This window comes from Astatotilapia calliptera, chromosome 16 (genome assembly GCF_900246225.1).
Source record: "Astatotilapia calliptera chromosome 16, fAstCal1.2, whole genome shotgun sequence".
Taxonomy (NCBI): domain Eukaryota; kingdom Metazoa; phylum Chordata; class Actinopteri; order Cichliformes; family Cichlidae; genus Astatotilapia; species Astatotilapia calliptera.
The window spans coordinates 15,649,817-15,669,218 of NC_039317.1; the positions used below are offsets into that span (position 1 = coordinate 15,649,817).

The 19,402-nt window shown below is 40.5% G+C and overlaps 2 protein-coding genes across 3 annotated transcripts in view; one reads left to right on the top strand and one right to left on the bottom strand.

Annotated features, from left to right (window-relative positions):
- Positions 1 to 12,583, bottom strand: part of col4a2 (collagen, type IV, alpha 2) — a 60,184-nt gene extending 47,601 nt beyond the window's left edge. For both annotated transcript variants that reach the window (XM_026145795.1, XM_026145794.1), the window contains exons 1-3: positions 12,400 to 12,583; positions 12,146 to 12,261; positions 11,989 to 12,040 (exon numbers count right to left, since the gene is read on the bottom strand). In XM_026145795.1, coding sequence (XP_026001580.1) covers positions 11,989 to 12,040; positions 12,146 to 12,183 — 90 coding nt within the window. In that variant the 5' untranslated portion in view covers positions 12,184 to 12,261; positions 12,400 to 12,583. The remainder of the gene's footprint in view (positions 1 to 11,988; positions 12,041 to 12,145; positions 12,262 to 12,399) is intronic.
- A 105-nt stretch (positions 12,584 to 12,688) lies between these two features.
- The window catches only part of col4a1 (collagen, type IV, alpha 1), a 49,622-nt gene continuing 42,908 nt past the window's right edge, over positions 12,689 to 19,402 (top strand). The window contains exon 1 of the mRNA XM_026145793.1: positions 12,689 to 12,903. Within this exon, the coding sequence (XP_026001578.1) occupies positions 12,832 to 12,903 (72 nt within the window). The 5' untranslated portion in view covers positions 12,689 to 12,831. The remainder of the gene's footprint in view (positions 12,904 to 19,402) is intronic.

Here is a 19,402-nt window from a genome sequence, read left to right on the forward strand (position 1 = left end):
TAGGTTGCTGATACATAGAAATGTTTTGCTAACCACTGAAGTAAATGAAACAATAACTTGTTCATTCATTCTTTAAGTTGAATTGCAGTTTCTTTGGTTATTTCACAATCTCTGTAGACAGATATCTGTGTATGAATATGTAAAGTTTAGCAAAGATCAGGATTTTTTTGCCTTCTGTTTGTGTATCTGTCAAATATCCACTGAGCAGTCATGTGTGAGCAGACTTTGGTTGCATGCAGGTAAACGTGTGGAGACCAAACGGAGGATACAGTGCAGCGAGAGTAAAAGAACAAATATTCAAATATTCGGTGGTCTATCATCTGGTGACAATTTAAGCTTTTATTTGTTTTTGTTTTTTAAATTAATCTGCTTTTATAAACAAAGCATGGCACACAAAAAGGAATGTTTTCATCAGATATCCGCTATCTGGATATCCTCAGCTGTTATCTCCAAAGACCTTAGTTATAACTTAACTTTTCATGTCAAGGTCAAACGTAACCATCCAATTTTAGCAGTCTACCACATTAAATGGTCAAAGTGTAAAGAGTAGCATTAAACATCAGCACGCTAGCATTGTCATAAGGATTTTAATAGCATGCTAATAATAGTTGTCAGGCAAAGCTCCAACCTTACTGAACCACGAGACTGGCTCTAGACTTTAAGTCATGTTAAAAGTAATTTAGATGAAGAGTACGGTAGCACAGCATTTGTTTATATTCAGCCTTTTCTTGTTATTTCATCAGCACACTAATCCAAACACTGTAAAACTATTTAAAATCAAAATACTTCTGTTAGTGCTCAGTCTCTTAAAGATTTCACATGTGGATTCTTCTGTGGAGTTTAAACCTCCAGAAGTGCTTAAAACACTATCAGTGTGGGCCGATTCCATCTGGCTAATGCTACGGCCTGTTGAGAGAAGCTGAACAATATCTTGATTCACTGCCACGCTGTTTGAAGCCTCCCTGTAGTGTCAGTGAATCCAGGACAACAAAAGAAAGAATTTGGGTGAAGACATTTGTGATTCACTGGATAAAAAGAGAAAAGACACATCTCCAAAATAACGCCCGTGGCTGTGAATGGGAAGGTCTAAACATAAAAAAATCTGAAGTGGGCTCAAACATAAAAATGAAAACCAAAGACCAAAACATGCTGGCTGGTGCTGCTGTCTGGCTGTGTGACTCCTATGTGCTGTACTGTTCATGAGTCTGTAAAATTCTAAATGAGCTTAATCTCTGTTTAAATGAACAATACAGAAACTTTCCTCTCTATTTTTTCTTCAGTCAGGCTGTTCTATTTTACCACAGTGCAGTTTTAACCAAAGATCTGATGGCTTAAAAAGTAAGGCAACATGTCAGCAGGGCGAGTTTATACAGCCAGTGCAGCTTTGTCTTCCGGCAATAGTCCAGCACTGAACAAAATCAAATAATCAGATTTGAACTGTAACACAAACACATATACATACATCACATCCAGAAACAGGAAAATCAAAACATCAAACATCACCATGTTTCTTTTGGCATAGTGATAACATTGGCATGTCTTGATATAACACTAAATGTCCCAAAAGAACAATTATGCCCCAGTCACTGTTTCTTTCCTCTTCAATAAACACTACAACTTGTATGCATTATCGCATCTCTATAACTAACTGTGCTTCCTGTTCCGTCACCAACTTCCTGCAGCAGAGCTAAATTCCCCCGTGTGCACTCACAAACCCCCAGAGGACATGTACATCTATAGAACAGGAAAAATTAAAAGAAAATAGGAACATTTTAACACCATAGATCTGTGAGAGCAATGAGCAAAAAGAAAGATAGGACAAACACTGAGAAGAAATAAAAGAGACAAGCAGTAGTAGTCTAGTACAACAGGTATAGCACAACAATACATTTAAAACTGAATAGCAACTTTGTCAAAAACTTGTTAAAACTGAGGTCTTTTGATAGAAGGCCTCAAATGGCACCAGCTAAAAGACAGAGCCAACATAATCAAAGGAAGGGCAAGTCAGCAAGTTCATCTGGCTACAGAAAATCCAGATCCTATTTCAGAATCAGAATCTGCCATCACCAGCTCCTTATGCGAGCCACATCTGGAACCTAAAACAGCAACTGTTTTACCTGGATTTCACCAATCGCTGGAATGTCAGTTACACAAGAGAAGAAGAGAGAATAATTGCACTTGATGGAATCAGTATATAACTAATAAATGTGTGACTGATTGATTTTAGAAGCATGCTACACAAATGGAAATTCAAGTAGTGCAACAGTGAAAATGACATGCAGGGGCAGAGGGACAGATCACTCAGCAGAGAACAGGATGTGAAGGAGAACATGAACTGAAGCAGGGGGACCTGAAAGCAGCAGGACAAACTCCCACTATGAGGCTGGGATCCAGTGTAAACACAGCTCTGGTTTCTGCTCCATGCTTGACAAACTGGGACCTTCCCCCTCCTTAACTGGTCTTGGGTCAAATGCAGGCTTAACTCCATTTCCCAGTGGGCCACTCTCCTAATCAGAGCTTCCTGCTACATACTGAGCTAAATCAACCTGGGATTATTCCAATTTCTGTTCTGGACCTCAGGGCTTACAGGTCAGGCTTTCAGACTTTGTTGTGTTGATACTTGTGCTGCTCATCAAATGACATCAATGACAGACATCCAGATGGGGAGATCCATGCAGCAGCGTCATCGCTCGAGAGGATTGAGAGTAGCAGGGTTTGTTTTCTTCTAGTTCTTTTTATGAGGAGACCAGAACCAGACTTAGTGTTAGGATGAAGGACAGAGGAGGTAAAGTGAGGAATAAAAAAGCCAAACAGAGTGTAGTCACGCTGAATAAAATGATAACTATACATTTAACAGATTACATGTACAACATTTAAGCAGAGAAGAATCTTTGTTAATAAGTAAAAGGGTAAGAAATTATAAGAATTTTAAAGGAAACAAAAATGCAAGTATCAAACTGCATTGCATTACAGTATATTCATAAGTTTCTGAGACATGTCATGGTACAACCTTAGTGGTTTCACTAAGAGAAAAGTGAGATGATCACTAAAATTATCAAGGTTCATTTTCTGGGAATTATGCATATCTGAGCCAAATTACACGGCAATAATATCCCAAAAAAAGAAGAAGAAGAAGAAGAAGAAGAAAAAAAACACAGACAGGGCATTGGAGAGACAGACAAAATTGGACATGGTCATGTTATCACAAAGCGCATTAACTTTGCTAACATTCTTCCCATGACATGAAGTAATGAAGTCTAATCAATTACTGCACAGCTGGGATGGAAATTAATGGTCTATGACTTCCTGCCAGAAGACAAAACACAACAGTGAGATCAGAGGCTGGAGATGCCTGAGATCATAGTTAGATACCACCTGCAAGATTTGATCAAACCTACACTTCAGTGCTTTACCCCCCCGCCCCCCTCCAAAAAACCCATATATCAAATCTAAGAGTACAGCTCATTGTCAGCTCGTTGAGTAGCACTACTTCTACAAAGAGGAAACAGATGACTGTCACGGTTCTGGGTCGGTTCGACCCAGCATTTTGAGTTTCTGATGTTTTGGTTTATTTTTGCACTATGGGCTGCCCTTTGATACTCTTGTGCTTTGATTGTTATTGGAATTCTAGGTTTCTGTTTATTCGTGTTTAAGGATTTGTTGCCTCATGTATAGTTTGGGTTCCATGCGTTATTTTCTGTCTGCCTCTCAGTGTTGAGTCTGTGTGTGATGGTTTCTGGTTTCCTGTTTTACTTTGAAAGTTCATGTCTCATGTCAGTGTGTTCAGTTTTACCTCTCCCCTTTCTCGTTAGCCTGATTTCTCCCAGCTGTGTCTCCCTCTTGTTGCCCATTCCCTGATTACTCCCCTGTGTATAAAAGCCCTGTGTTTTCCTGTGCTCCCTGTTGTGTTGTACCTTCAACTTGCTGTGTGTTCATGATTTCCAGTTCTCCAGCACCTCAGTTTAGAGTTTTGTTTTGCTTTTCTGAGTCTTATTTTATGTAGAAGTTTGTCCAGCAATAAAGCTGTGTTTTCAGTTTAAATCTCGTCTCCAAAGAGTCCTGCATTTTGGGTCCACCACTCCTGCCTGCCTGCCACACAGCCAACCATGACAGACGACAAATGTAGGAGGAGGGCACAAGGGGGTGGGAGATGAAATGTGAAGAAGATAAGCTCTGAGAGGAAGAGCGAGGACAAACTGCCTGGCAAGGGTCCCTTTCAGAGATGGATGAAGAGAGGAGACAGAAGACAAGGGAGATGAAAACCAGGAGCTGGATGAGGCTATAAAAGGAAGTTAGGGACAGAGTTATACTGAGAGGATGAATTCTGGGAGGACGAAGGCTTTAGAATTCCTTCAGCACAGCCTGATTGGACCCCTGTGCCCCTCAATTAATCACTGCAAGATGGAGTAAGGGGCAAAGGACAGGGAAGATATATGCACAGTGTATAGGGACTTTCCAGAGACCACATCCAAACTGAATTGATATCCAAACATTTTCTTATGGTACCGCTTCCTCTGTGGCATAATCTTATACAGACAGTATTATTACTGGGCCAAATTTTAGAATATACTTCCACAGTAAATATATTGGAGGCATCTGGAGATACAGAATAAACCATTTGTGAATGCTACTGTAGATCTGTGAGAAAATCTGACGAATACAGAACGACAGCGAGTTTGTGTTCGAGTCTGCACTGTAGTGTACACGAGTCGGGTTTGTCTGCACGCTGTCACGCATGACTGGGATGAAAATGAAGCATGACTGGTGATTATCCATGTAATCAAACCACTGGTATCCCTATGTAGCGTGGCTTGTATATTGAACTTCTTCGTCATTTAAACGTCTAAATAATCAAACACACACATAATTTAAAAATTTGTTGTGCCAACAAAAGCATCGAAGGTCGGTATAAGACAACCTTTATATGCATATGTATACTTAGTAAACAAGTAATTTAAGTCATTTCACATTTTCCCACAGTTTAGTGCCCTTAGTTTTTATTAAGAGAGGTCTGGAAAGTCAGTGAAGCAGCATGGATCGGTGTTCAAAACTGAAATCACCACATGAATATTTCAGAAAAAAACATCATTTTTTTCGGCCTACTTTACAAACAAACTGTGATTTAAGTGTGTTTAAAGAGTGAGAGAATTCCTTGGATTGGGAATTTGTTTCAAAACTCTCACAGTAGTTTATTAACCATAAAGTAATCTTCACACTACTAACTCAGACTCCTCTTCTGTTTTGCCTGATGCGTAATGTAAAGCATGAACAGGACAGAATTTATGCTGCGAATATGTTTTTTATAAACTCTGGAGTCCCGAAACTATGTGGGGTCCAGCAGGGCCGTAAAGAAACTCTGACATATTCAGCTCCACCCGGCTTGCTTTTCCTGTTTAGAGCTTCTCTGGATCATCTATTTTCTCTTCGCTCGATTCTGAACTGAAAAAAACTTTAGTCTCACACATTCACACACTCCTGCCAACGAGAGATAGCAAACTGTCTGACTAATTTAAGACATGTTCCACCGCCCCACAAGCATCTCCTTCATACTTATTCACTGTCCTTGTAATCGTCTACCACTCTGCTCTCCTGTTTACGAAGGAAAGCTGAACACCAGTGGTGCAAGCAGCCAAGCGCACCAGAGCTTTCCTCATGCTTACAATGCACAAATGCAAAGGCTAATAAAACAATCACCAACATAAAGCCACATTTTTGTAAGGCCAACTTCAGAGGAAACAATACTTAAGCAAACAAAAGACCCACGTACTCTGCATCCACTCACATGTGAGCACACACGCACATGTCTGCCTATCAACACGAACCCAACACCATACAAAGGCAGGGAGGTCACGAGATGTGGAAACCACTTGTCACCTCTGCTTCAATCTTTCTTGGCACATGAGACAAACACACACACACACACACACACACACACACACACACACACACACACACACACACAGCTGTGACAGGGAAGCCCCACACATGGACTTCTCATCTGAGACTGTGGCTTCCTGCTTCCAGCACAATGGGCTCTTCCCCTGATTGTTACAGCCGGGCACCTTCTATGTCAAAGCCGCTATTTTGGCAGTGGATGTGTTAGCCATATTTTCAAACCCTTATCACAGGCAGACATCTTCTCCTGGCCCGGACACCCACCTTCCTCTCCCGTGAAACAATCCCACTTGAGAGGTCAGTCACGTGTCCGCATTTCAGTCACGTGGCAGTCATTTATAGCAAGCTTAAAACCTTTCCTTGACTGTCATGGCTGTATAAGTATAAGTGAAAAAGAGGGGGTAATTGGAAAAGCAGATGGTACTGCTGGGCTTCCAGGTACCGCAGCAGTGTGGGGCCAAAGATGTCTCCTACACAGTCACACATCCTCTGCCAGCATCAGCCCCCGAATTCCATCACATGTTGAAATATATACTCAAACACCCTGGAATGAAACCCTCTCAAAGGGACGTATTTGAAACATCCTGTTAACATTACTCTCTCAAGAGCCTTCCTTCTTCCACCAGCAGATCTGGTTAAAAAAAAATTGTGCGCAATATTTATCTGCATGTAAGAAGCCTGGGCTGTAGCAGTGACTGCCCGCGCAATTCTTTTTTTTTGCACTCATAAGTGTGGAAGTTAAATTTTCCCACCAAAGGATGTGACCTCCATGTCCAGTTCATGAAAATAATAATAATAATAATAATAATAATGGATTGGATTTATATAGCGCTTTTCAAGGCACCCAAAGCGCTTTACAATGCCACTATTCATTCACTCGCACTTATAAAATAGAAACTGTCCCTGTGCAAGGTGAGAGGACATGTGTTGTCCAAAGATATTTAAAATGAGATTAGATGCAATAAAATGCAATAAATGCACAGGCATGCATCAGTCTCTCCAAATGGGCTATTTTGATAATTATTGTGCCAGTGTTTTGAAGTTTCCCCTTCAAGGTCATCTCCAGGTGCAGCTCTGGACAACTTCCAAATCACTCCACAGAAGTCCTGTTTTTGTCCACTTGCTTGAGACCTCAAACTAATGCAGGGAGGTAATATGAACTTTTGTGTCAAACTGACTGATCATCTCTTTGTGGATCACAGTGATAATGAGTGGATATTCAGTGGCTAGGCCCGAAGGTGGCCATCAGACCAAGAGTAAGACCTCCAGCGTGCTGGAGCCAGCATTGTTTTTGACATGAATATGTCACAGTGGTGACCTACTGTACTCTATCTTCTAGAGCAGGGATGTCAAACTCATTTTACATCATCGCTCATGTATAGCTCACTTTGTACGTGGAGTGAACCAATGAAATTCCCCTTTCTGTCAGTCTAAAGAAGTTTATCTACAAATTTAATCCTTGAGATATCTTAAAACAAGAAAAGGTTTAATTTCAATATTAAATCTCAGTTTTTCTGTATGATGAAGAAATGCTGCTGCAGTAAAAAAAAGAAATCAGTCAGGATGACTCTTTGGGGCTACATTGTAAGAAATAAACTTACTGCAGACCCATAGTTAAAACAAAACAAGAATACAGTTTTTTTTATAGTGGATATTTTAAATTAATTCCTTCAGTGTAGTATGAATGGCTGGGCTGTATAAAGGTCCAAACTTTATGAGATTCTTCACATTTTTCCTAAATCATCCTCTGGGCCAAATTGGAGTCTTTTCCAGGCTGATTCTGGCCTCTGGGCCTTATGTTTGACACCACTGTTCTAGAGGCATCTGAGGGACAACGTTGTGTTCGAACATCTTGAACTGTGGTCACCAGAAGCCAGATTAGGCTCCCTGCAACTTTTTTCTCTTCCACAAAGTGAATTAAATTTGAAATGTCTGAAGACACTGGAGATGCAGGACTTCCAAGGAGAAATATAAAAGCAAAAGCTGTACAAAAACAGTGCAGGGTGGATTAAGGCGACTACCTTGGAGGGGCCTTTAGGCTTTGTGTTCACACACTGATGTTAGGTAACCTAAATCTATGGATCTTGAAGAAGCACTTACTGAGTAATAAAAAAAAAACTCAACAAAAAATATGAAATGTGATTTAAAAAAAATTGAACAGTGTCCCCTAAAACTCAAAAACCTTAACTTGGGTGATCCCTCTTTCACGATCTCCTTCTCAGACATGTCCAGACAACCTCCAGCACAGATGCTATTTTTAGATCACTTCCACTTGACCTACATGTTGTGTGTTTTCACCACAGTCATCAAATGTGCTCGCTGTTTTGCCTGACATTCACTGTAATGTCCTGAGGCATCTGGGGGAGAACATTCAGCAGAAACAGTCTGAATTCGGGTGCCTTTTCAAGATTCTCTTCCCTGCCACTTGGTATATTTCGAAAGTGAATGAGTGGAAGGATCATTGGTTTGACACACTGAAGGAGATACAGCGTGCGCTACAGAGCCACAAGTACACAGGAGAATAACAGGACTTCTGTGGAATGATCTATAAATAGCAGCTGTTCTGGAAACTGTGCAGAGGTGCATGAGTAGGAGATCTTGAACAAGTGGTCAAATTTAGATCAGGCAAGGTTTTTGATTTTTCAAGGGCCAACATTTTTGATTAAACCTTATATTGATGAATAAGAACTGTTCGCTCGCTGCAAGCTTGCAGTTTCTCATTACAGCGCGTCATGTAGCTGGAGTCGAGTGTTTTAACCAATGCATGAAACTATGCATTTTTAGACATAAGTTGCAAAGGCCGCCGTTTTCTTTGTGAGTATTTATTACACGCGTACTGCGGGGAAAAGCCTGTTCTAACGTTTGAGTCTAAGGTTTATTTTTTAGCACCTGGCGGCTCTTTTTTTAAATTCTCATCCATAAATAATCTGCTCTTTCACGTGATTCAGTTTATTTTGAAAAGTCTCAACAGGATCTTGAGCTTTATTGTGAAAGGTTTATGTGGAACATAAACAAGCGGACATGCGATGCTGTTACTGTCGTTGTTGCTAACAACGATGCATAAAAACAGGCACTTGTCTGTCTGTAGTGTGGTTATATAAAATATAAGAGAAAGAGAGAACTTTAAAAAAATTAATATAGCCACTACAGTGACCATCAAAACGATGAAAAAATATTGCCGTAAACAGTTTATTTTGCAACACCACAAAGCAAACGATAGCGTAAAATGAAACAGACGTTTTTATATCGTCATCCGATATATATCGTTATATCGAACAGCCCTAAGACAGATTGTGAAATAATGCACTTCAATTGCATGGAAAGGTAAGAATGATTTGCAGCAGTGACTTTCAGAATGTATGCTTTTATCATCATGGCAAATTAGATCACGCCCACGTTCCTCTATCAGGGAGCTAACACAACACCACTGACTATAACGTTTGCTGGTTTAGCATACCTTTGCCTTTAGTCACACCACAACTTAAGGAAATCTGCTTATTTGCAAGCAGAAAAACACAAAAACTCTGGGAATAGCAAACGAAATCTCATGTACCAAAGTTTTAACAGGCCGGGGAATTCCAAGTGCAAACGTAACATGGAGACAGATGGTGGGAATCAGTTGTACAATGATTTTGTTTAAAGGAGTGAAATAGTCCCGAGGGTGCGATTTTCATATAATATTAAACAGAAACATATTTTTCCAGATCTAGCTGGGATTTGGGGAATTCTGTGTCAAATGGAAAACATCATAGTGACATGTAGTTGGTAACCGTTTCCCCTAAACCTCGAAAGATGTGAAATATCTTCAAACACCTCATTACCTACAAGCTATAGCTACTGACAGTGATTCCTTACTATGTTTTCAAAAACTTCTGTAATGTTTGAAGATGGAAATATTTCGCCTCAAAAAAATGTTTATTGCAAACTGTTTATCCAGTTTACTCGTCTGCAAAGAAAACATGGATATCGTCAAACTAAAATTAGCCGGCTGTAGCCCAGCATCCCTGCCTCGGAGAAAAAGCCTGACAATACACAGAGGAGCTGAGCCGTGTCACACGCTTCTAATCAAGCCCTGACCAAATCTGATAAAAGCGAAAGACAACGGGACCTTTTCATCACTCGATAAAATAACCTTTTATCTGAGTGCCTTGAGTTTGATATTAAAAAACTCAGAGAGCCGCCAAACATCTGATATCATGCGCCAGCTGAAGTCAAAAGAAACACACAGACACACACGCGTACCGAACGCTTACACAAACAGTGTGCACATGGACTCAGCATCCCAATGGTGCACTGTAAAAAAAAAAAAAAGAAAGTTGCAAAACGTTTTAAAAAGGTTTTTAAAAAGGCCAAATTAACCAACAATGAAAGTTTTTTAAATGTACTCTGCAAAGTGATGATTTGGTGCTTTTTATAACAGTTGCATTTAAGATTAAGTTAAGAAAATGTGATTTGTTAAATTGTTGTGTATCTTATTCCAGAAGCTAATCAGGGACAGCTTGCTCTCACTGGGAGTCGAACCCACGCTCTGATCTTTGAAAATGAACTCACCAACCACCTTTATCGTCTAAACACATTCACTTTGTCTCAGCTCCCAGCTCAACAGCTCTAGTTCCAGATAAATGCAGTGCAAACACAATGTGCAAAACTCACAAGCATAAAAAAATTCAACTTTTAATTTGGGTTTTTAAACAATGAAAGAAAAAATAAAGCAGACCCCGCAAGGTCTGGAGAAAGAAAAGTAATATGTGTTAGTGTGGAGTCTTCGCCCCTTGAGGCAACTGTTGTTGTGATTTTTTTATAGGCTATACTTTGGCTCTGGAAAATCTGAGTGATGGTGTTCACTCGTAGGCGGGTTAAAGTGTGAAGATGCTTCCTTGCCCGTGTCAGCAGCCAGGTGCAGATCAGATTTGCACGTCTACATTTAGGAGTAGGACAGTAAGAATGATAGTTCCTTTCTTCGATCTCAAATTCTGGACTAAACATGGAAGTCCACGGAGGATCCACAGAATGGGGCCCCACTGACCAAAGAATAAAAGTGCAGATGCTGACATTCATGTCATGTCCAACGTCAAGACCTCACACACGCAGAAATTATGAAGCAGTGTTTAAAACTTTACCACAGAACCACAAGCATAATTTTAAAAAGTGCTTCCTGCACCACTGAGTTTCATAGGCTTAAGATAAAATGACAGCTCTTAGGAAGTTGCTCTGCTTATAGTTAAACCTGATGAAACTTTATATTTGTTTTAGACAACTCAAAGCAGAGGCTGAGGTTTGTGGCTTTTACCCCAGATTTCGTAATAGCAGAGCAGCATTAGGAAGGGATCCCTTTACAGTCACTATTTACCTGAGGAATAATCTGGTAGTAGAGCTGACTGTACACTGACTGCAGGTTTGGGAGTTTTCATGCCCCTCTGTGTGCATGATCTTATTGGGCCATAGCAGATTCAGACACTTGGAATAGTAGTAGTAGTAGTAATAGCCTTGTGAAAAAGCTCTGGCTTTTTAATTTTTCATAGTTTAAGCCTTTTAATGTATAACATGTAGATCCACTATGATTAAAATGTGCTGTATAGCATTTATCATTAAAGTAATGAATCTGTTATGGGCTGCAGTGGTGGTGGTGATGGTGTATTCTTGATTAATTAAAAAGAAATGGACACAAAGTGACACATTTAAACCCATAAAGCTCATACTCAGCATCATCCTGCTTGCAGAGGTCATGGCCCCACTTCTCAATCCGGGGTCAAGAAAAGCATACCATATGCCCATATTTTAATCCTATTCCTGTTTATTTGTTTTGCAAGAGCCAAAAATGTGGCTGTCCCAATTTAAACTTTTAAAATTGCGACACCAGTAATCCCACTGAAAATGCTCTTTGCCAAGATCCCTCCTACCGGAGAAACCCTCTGGTGCTGACACGCCCATTGTTCACACACCGAGGTCTGCGCGTTTCTGCTGCTTCAGACAGCAACTTCCAAGTCGAGAGACGCAATCAGCATGACGCTTATGCTTTAATTCTACAGATTGCACATGTCAAGTGAACTCTCATAATCAGAAATGAAAAGATCGCGTTAAATTTAAACTTACTGCGTGCACTTCTGAGGAGAGGATGGCAACGACGAGGCACAGAAGCAGCAGCCTGTTCACAATAATAATTTAAAAATTAATAAAAAATAAAAAACGCGTAAAAATCCTGATCAATGAATCATGTGGTAATCATGTGCTGCCTTCACGCTGTGCTTACCTCAGGTTTTTCTGTCCTCTCCCGTGTTGTTCTTGCATGGTCCCCACTCACGCGGACCGCAAACTCAAGTCCCACACAGTTTCACGTGAACACGCTTTACAGCATGACTGTCCGACCTGAGGCACAGCGGAGACGCACGACGTTAATAACTCTGGTTAATCACGAGTGCATACATATGAGACTTTCTGTGTCAATATTCATTCATTTTTAGCACTTTCACACTCAGTTCCAGTTTCGTAAAATGCACTACTTACGGTCACTCCGGTCTCTGTGCGATGGTTAGACGAAGGAAAAAAGTTGGGTATCACGAGATGCCCAGGTTCCCCGTTTGAAAAGTTTAAGATCAGCTTTATGTTCCACGAAAACCTCCTCAAATATTCTTGCAAAAGCACAAATGTGTGCCGACTAGTCCCTCTGCTTACCGAAAAGAGTCGGAGTGTTTGTAAAAGCAAGGTGGAAACCCTTTGCATGAGCGAGGGTGGTCGTTTTGGGTGGGGGGTGTGGTGCATCACAAACAAGACCAAGTTGCACTGATCAGATCCTCATAACGCTTCGGACAAAGATGCAGCAAAACGTGCTGTCCGTGTGCTGCCGATAAACTTTGAATTACCTGGAGGAAGAAGGCAGTTTTTGTTGGCACTCTGCACAACTTTTGCGCGCAAAGCTTCCAACGGCGCACAGCCACGATGCTGTTACCGTCCGGCTCGCTCTTAATGCTGGCGGCTCTCTACTTGTGTGTGGATCTGACAGAAGCTGAGGTGAGTGGAGGGAAAGTCTCCAACATTATTTTTGGTGAATGCACAGATTCTGTATCGTTTCTGTCTGATTAAGGATAAAGACCAGACTTTATTCATAAAGACCATGCGTCCCTGCGGTGTTCGGAGACCAACACACTCATATCTCCAATCTGGACTGATTTGTAATACAGTCCATTTATTCTGTTTATCCATGTTACAAACATTTATTTAGTTCTTTCTTGTCAGATATTTGTACGCGTTGATTTTTTTTAAATTTTTTATCAGAAATATACTTTTCGGGAGAGCTCACGCTCTGCTGTGAACATTTTGGAGTTGAGTTCCAACATCCTCTATGTCTGAGGAGGAGGGAAAGGGTGGAGCCAACTCCATCTGAAGAGTTGAAAACTCTGTCTCTCAGGGCGTGTGTTGCGTATGCACTCCGAAAAGATTATGGTACATTTACATAATCCATTTAAGACACATTGTAATGGTCTTGTGGTCAACAACCAGAGACTAACTGTTCTTTCATAGGCATCAGATTGTCCGGGTTCCTTGTTATACTTTGAGTGAGGCACTCATTACAAGAGAATATATTATGGGATACAAGTAATGACTATAAGAGCTGAATGATTCCATGAATGAAAGTGTGCAACTTTTTAAAGACAATAGCCTACATATCCCTCCGATGTGTATAATCTACCTCAGATATTCTGTCATATAAATTCATTTTTGACATCAAAATGAAAGTTGGCCACTGTATGATGATGATGATTACATTATTATTATGATAATGATTTTTTTTAGTTTGGGCTTCATAAAACTGATTCCTTTACTTAAAATGATACCGAGTCCAAATCTTATGCAGGTGATGTCATTTTTGTGCTCTATGTAGAATCTTTTTGTTGTTGTTTTTTACAGTAAATATATTTATACATTGTTTACATGGTTGGTGCATGGATGTTAATGGGACGCTGTATTTTAGAATTACATTGATTAAAACACTGCACAGTGTGAATTGGCAGCAATGATGATCTGGCACATTGCAGTTGGTGTTTTCCTCACAATGGTGAACGTTGAGCTTTTTTGTATGGCTTTACAAACAAGGCAGACTCAAGAAATCAGTAAGAACCTTTACATGAGCAACTTTTAATAAAAATATCAGTTCAAAGTAGATAATTAGTGAGTTTAACAGGCCATAACAACACTGTACATTTCTATAAGTCTCCTCTAAGAATTTGTTTTTTTTTTGTATTTTAAAGTGTGCTGTGGTTTCTTGTAATTTTGTTGAACTACTGCAGTTTTTGGCTTCTTTTGAGGCTTTATTTTTAAGTACAGCTGGAGTTTCCAGCAGAAATATCGATTACACTTGCAGCCGAGTGAGGAAACAAGGTGGACTTTTATTACGTTTAAAGATGAGGAGGAAGAGGCTGGACAATGCAAAGTAGCTTAAATTTATCATTTGGTCAACTTGGGGGTCCTTTTTTAAATCTTTATTATTAGAAAATCTCTTTTACAGGGATGTCCTGGCCAAGATGAGAAGCAGTACAGTGTGAAAAGTGCAAAGGAAGCCAATTCATATAGAAATGAAACAATGTATTCACATAACTTTTAGTCATAACTGACAGATATAGGATTTTTAAGTCTGATTCCAGTATATGGCGATTTACAAATCTGATATTCCAATATATTAAATAATAATTTATTGTAACTTCAGACAGACAAAAAAAATCCCCAAACAAACAGATTTCTCTGATGCTTGTTATGTTTAGTTATTTATTTATTTACTGTCCAGTTCTGCCCGCATGTGAACAGTCTATCAGAGGTGTACAAACTGGTGAACAAACTGCACAACATCAGTACTTGTGAGCAAGGTCGAAGCGTGCTTCTCCCATCTCTTCTTTACTTTTATCTGCTGTTACAAATGACGCCAATAACAGATCAGCTAATAGTTAATCGCTCCACTGATAAATTGGCTGGACTCTAATTTTAGTTGTGGTGGATTGTAACAGTAAGCCATCATCATGTCTCATAGACACGGTTAAGTATATTGCAAATTACAAATGCCAGCTAATAAAACCTTCCAGATATTATGGTGAAGATGTTATCTGCTTTGATGTCTTCAAGACGTACTTTTTCAGTTCAGAAACGCCTACTCTAAGTTTCATATTGACCATTATCTTGGTTGCTCTGACAAAAAACAAAGCACTTTGGTTTTGATGTTCCTTTCTCCAGATGTTTTATTGCTAAAACAATCATTATTCACTTTATTAATCACGTTAATCTTCAGCCCTTCACTCAGAGTGACCTTTGATTCAGGGAGCTACGTGGGATAAAAGTGTATTACATTGCAAGCCAATATATCAAGTTAAACAAAACAGCGGAGTACACGTTTTATCCACTGCAAGCTTGGATTTGGAAGCACGAACCACAGGCTGAAACAGAACATCTGGACAGAGGCTGAGGAGGTGGATATCTGGCTGAACCAGTGAAATCGAAGCAGGTCAACACTGTGGATTTAATCATTTGAATATTTTCCCATCGCCCATGAGAGGTCGGCAACAGGAAGTTTGTTATAATTTCAGGACATTTATCCATCAAAAGCTGCAGAGTGAACAGGAAGAGGATTTCCTGATCTGTTATCCAGAACAATAAAGCCAATGACGAGTTGACCTGCATCCTACCGACATATTTAACATACAGGGACTACCAACTGGGGTCTCTCGAGATCCCCAAAGAATAGTTTACTGCAAGAGGCAAATATAATAGAAAAATAATAATTCTCAAAGTATAATTCATTTTCATATTTTGTGCAGCAGAAAGTTTTAACTTTTCTTTAAGTCTTAAAAACTTAGAGCTTTTATCCAAAGTACAATCCACACTATTGCTTTAAAGATTATTTACCATGTTTTCATTCAAATATCTCTATTTTCAATAGTTTCAAATAAACATTTCAGTTGTATTTCTATGATGAAACTAATCTGGGTCACTCTGACCCCAATATAAAATAACCGAATTCAAAATACAACCAACCAATCCGCAGACATAATCTTTCCAGCATGTCACTATCCAGCAGTGGATAAACCATGCGCTCCACTGTTTCGATCTGCTCTGGTGCATCCTCCCGGGATCCCGCCTGACTCTGTTCTGAGTCCCTCCTGATTGACAGAGCTCCTCACCCTATCTCTGAGGATGACCTCAGATGACTCATTTTTCCATTTGTATTGCATCTTATTCTTTTAGTCCCTACCCACAGGTTGTGGCCATAGGTGAGGGTGGGAAAGGAGATTGACCCATAAATTGACAGCTTCGCCCTCATGCCCAGCTTTTTCTTCATCACAACACAGCAGTACAGCATCCCAATTCTTGCTGCACTGACCTGTCTGTCAATGTCTGGCTCCCCCCTCCTCATTGGTGAACAAGAGCCTGAGATATTTAAACTCCTTCACTTGGGACAGCAACTTGCCTCTGACCCAGAATGAGCACTCCACCCTGTTCCTGTTGAAGACCATGGTCTCACATCTATCTCCAAAGAGCAGAGATGTAATCTTTAGGCCACCAAAGTGGAAACCGTGTGCCACTTGCCTGTGCCTAAAGAATCTTTCACAATAGGCTGTATACAAACAGGAAACAAGTAAAAACAGCTAAAGTTAAAAACACATCACAAGCTGTTAAAGCAAACTGTTTCCCACATGCTATGCTTGGGGCATGCTGGCATGTGACAGGAGGAGCAAACAGTTGCTACCCTGTGTTTCAGGACCAAAGGTAACAACTTTTACAAGCACATTGGGCAGTCATATCAGCAGGTGGAGTTTTCCTCACTCCGAGGAGGGTATTCAAGGGTTTGCAGTATAGAAGTATTAGCTCTCCTTTTCATATGCGGCATGACCAGGGTGCACCCCAGCTGTCTCAGGTAGAGCCAGTGACTTTCCAATAGTTTCCAGTCTGGTAAGTTCTCCATCTGGATGGCAAATACCGCAATGGAGGCTTCACTCTTTAAATGACTGACAGAGTACCCCTCCCCTCCTCTAATGCTGTGTGATACCCATGACAATAATGATCAGGAGGTGGCACTGGGTACTTTTAACTGGGATCCCCTGGGTCTCGAAACTATTTGCATTTTTAAAAAGTCCCAATCAAGGCAGAAATATAAAATGGTGTGACATCATTAGGAACAAACTGATGGATAAAGTCATAAAAAAATTGGAATTATAGAAGAAAAAGCCCTGTGAGATACGATCTGCACAGACCCTAGTCTATAGGAAGGTTTAAATATGTCAGCAAACATTTTAAAATGTATAGAAATTGCTGTTAATGGTGCCTTTGTTGATGCGTTTTTGTGTATGTAGCAGTTCTCTTTTTTTGTCTCCACAAATTAAGATATGAAATTAAGACAGTCTGAACTGAGAGTGGGTCACGATGACTTTAGAGAAGCTGCTATGATCATTCCTCTTGTGTGGATTGAGCAACGAGCTGATACTCGGCTCTATGCAGACCTTTACTTCTTTATTTTTGTAATGCATCATCTGCTTTGAGTAAGTTTCTCAATTGTTTAGCAACGCAAGAGTTTCTCTCCCTTGGCGGTCATTTAATCTGGTCAGAATGAGTCATCGGTAATTCCTAGAAGAGAATTAGGAAGAAGAGGGAGGAAGAGAAGCAGATTCCTGGAGTGAGAGATGGTGTGTGGGATGTTAGATGGAAGGTTTTCGGAAACACGGTAAGTGGTGGGAAAGTCATGGGTTCCACCTCCCAGCTTGGCTATGATGTGCCAGGATGGGGTGAATCCCAGCAAGGATCAACTTGGATCCGAGATGAAAGACAGAAGCAACATTTACAGCTGCTGCTGAGGAACTTTCTCCACTTTGAAAGCTAAGAATCCATATCAAGACTCAAATTGGGACTGCTGCTGCCCAAAGTGCCAAGAAGGCTGCATGTAGTTTTGTCTAGGCAGTGGAACAACCTCCTTTCACACAGACATGACAGCTGACTCTGCCGCTGACTGACCACCAGCCAAGCATTGTGCCCTGGGAAGGTACAACCTGTCTGACCCCTGGCATTAGCGTTGTAAAAATGCCTACATTTGGAAGATTTGCAGTCATGTTAGTGTCTTCTTATTTTGACAGGCGTCACTGCGTAGCAAAGAAAATTCTCCCCTGACCTTCTTAGTCAAGTACTGTAGCAAATGGTGCCCCATTTTATGTGTGTGTGTGTGTGTTCCCTGTGCCATGTGAGTTGGGGATTTAAGAAGTTGGCTAAGCATGGAGAAGCCCTTTTCAATTCCCTGTGGTCCAAGCATCATCAAGGAGGCCATTCTTTAAGATTTGTCACAGCTGGAGTTGACTTTTGGCACATAAAACATTTCTTTTGGTGTGTTTTTTTTTTTTGTCCCATGCTAATACTTTCTGCACTTTAACTACTTAAGGATCACTATGTATGTTTTGCTTGAGACTGGTCACTTCCCTTAGGATTCCTGCTATGGTGAAAGTGCAATTAGCCATATAAGTGTGAAATTGCTGAGTCATAAATGTCATCTGTGGTTTGGGCAGAGTGTAATGGATATATCTGTCTAACAGGGAGGTGCGAGGTGGTGAGCGATTGAGGATAAGGGGAGGAGGTAACAAGGCTACGAGCCCCAGAAGTGGAAGAATGTGTCTCGGAGCCAGTGATGATACCCCGTAGCAAACAGTTTAGTCTCACTTGATATCCCTCGACCTGAACTTTCACCTACTGCTGCCAAATTGTCCAGTATTGGACAATGATGATGAGATCATTAGATTTATGTTTTTTTTCCTAGCCTGAACAAGTGTTGTATCCCATCCTTCAGCTGTTCATTTTTTGGCTCCAAAGGCTTCTGTCTTATCGCTCTTTTCCACTGGCATGGTGCTGGTGCCTAATCTAGAATTTATTTCTCTAATTTCCACAAAAATGACTCATGCTGGTGCCTAAAAGCTGGTACTGATTCAGCTGCAGCTCCCAAAGCTGGAACAACTGGTGGCAGTGGCTATTGTGGGGCTTTCTAGACAAAGTCCAACAGTCATTAGATGCAGTCTACAGATTCTGTCTGCCATGATTTTTTTCCAATGGAAATCCCCCAAGCTTCCTCCATGTAAACCTATATAATGTTCTGCAGTAAAAGTGTGGTCTTTAAAGGCACCATTGCAAAGCTGGTTTTGCACCATTAACAGTACTACTGCTTAGGTGGAAATGAGGTATTTGTATCTCACTTTAGAGTACAAAGAACAGATGCAAGACTCAAGTCATTGCTGAGCATGAACAAATACTGCCCAGTAAAGATATGCAGACCCAACAGACCGTGGTGAAGACTTTGAGGCAGTACCTGTTTGTCGTGGTCCTGAGTCTGATGACTCAGTGTTTTGCGTTTCTTTTTTATGATCTTGTTTATTCTGATTGTATTTTCCATTAAGATTTGCCATTTGTTAGGTTTCTGTTCTGTGTCTGCACTGGTCTCTCTTTTCTGTGTTCCCTCTGTCTGCCCATGATGTTATTATGTCTGCTCATGATA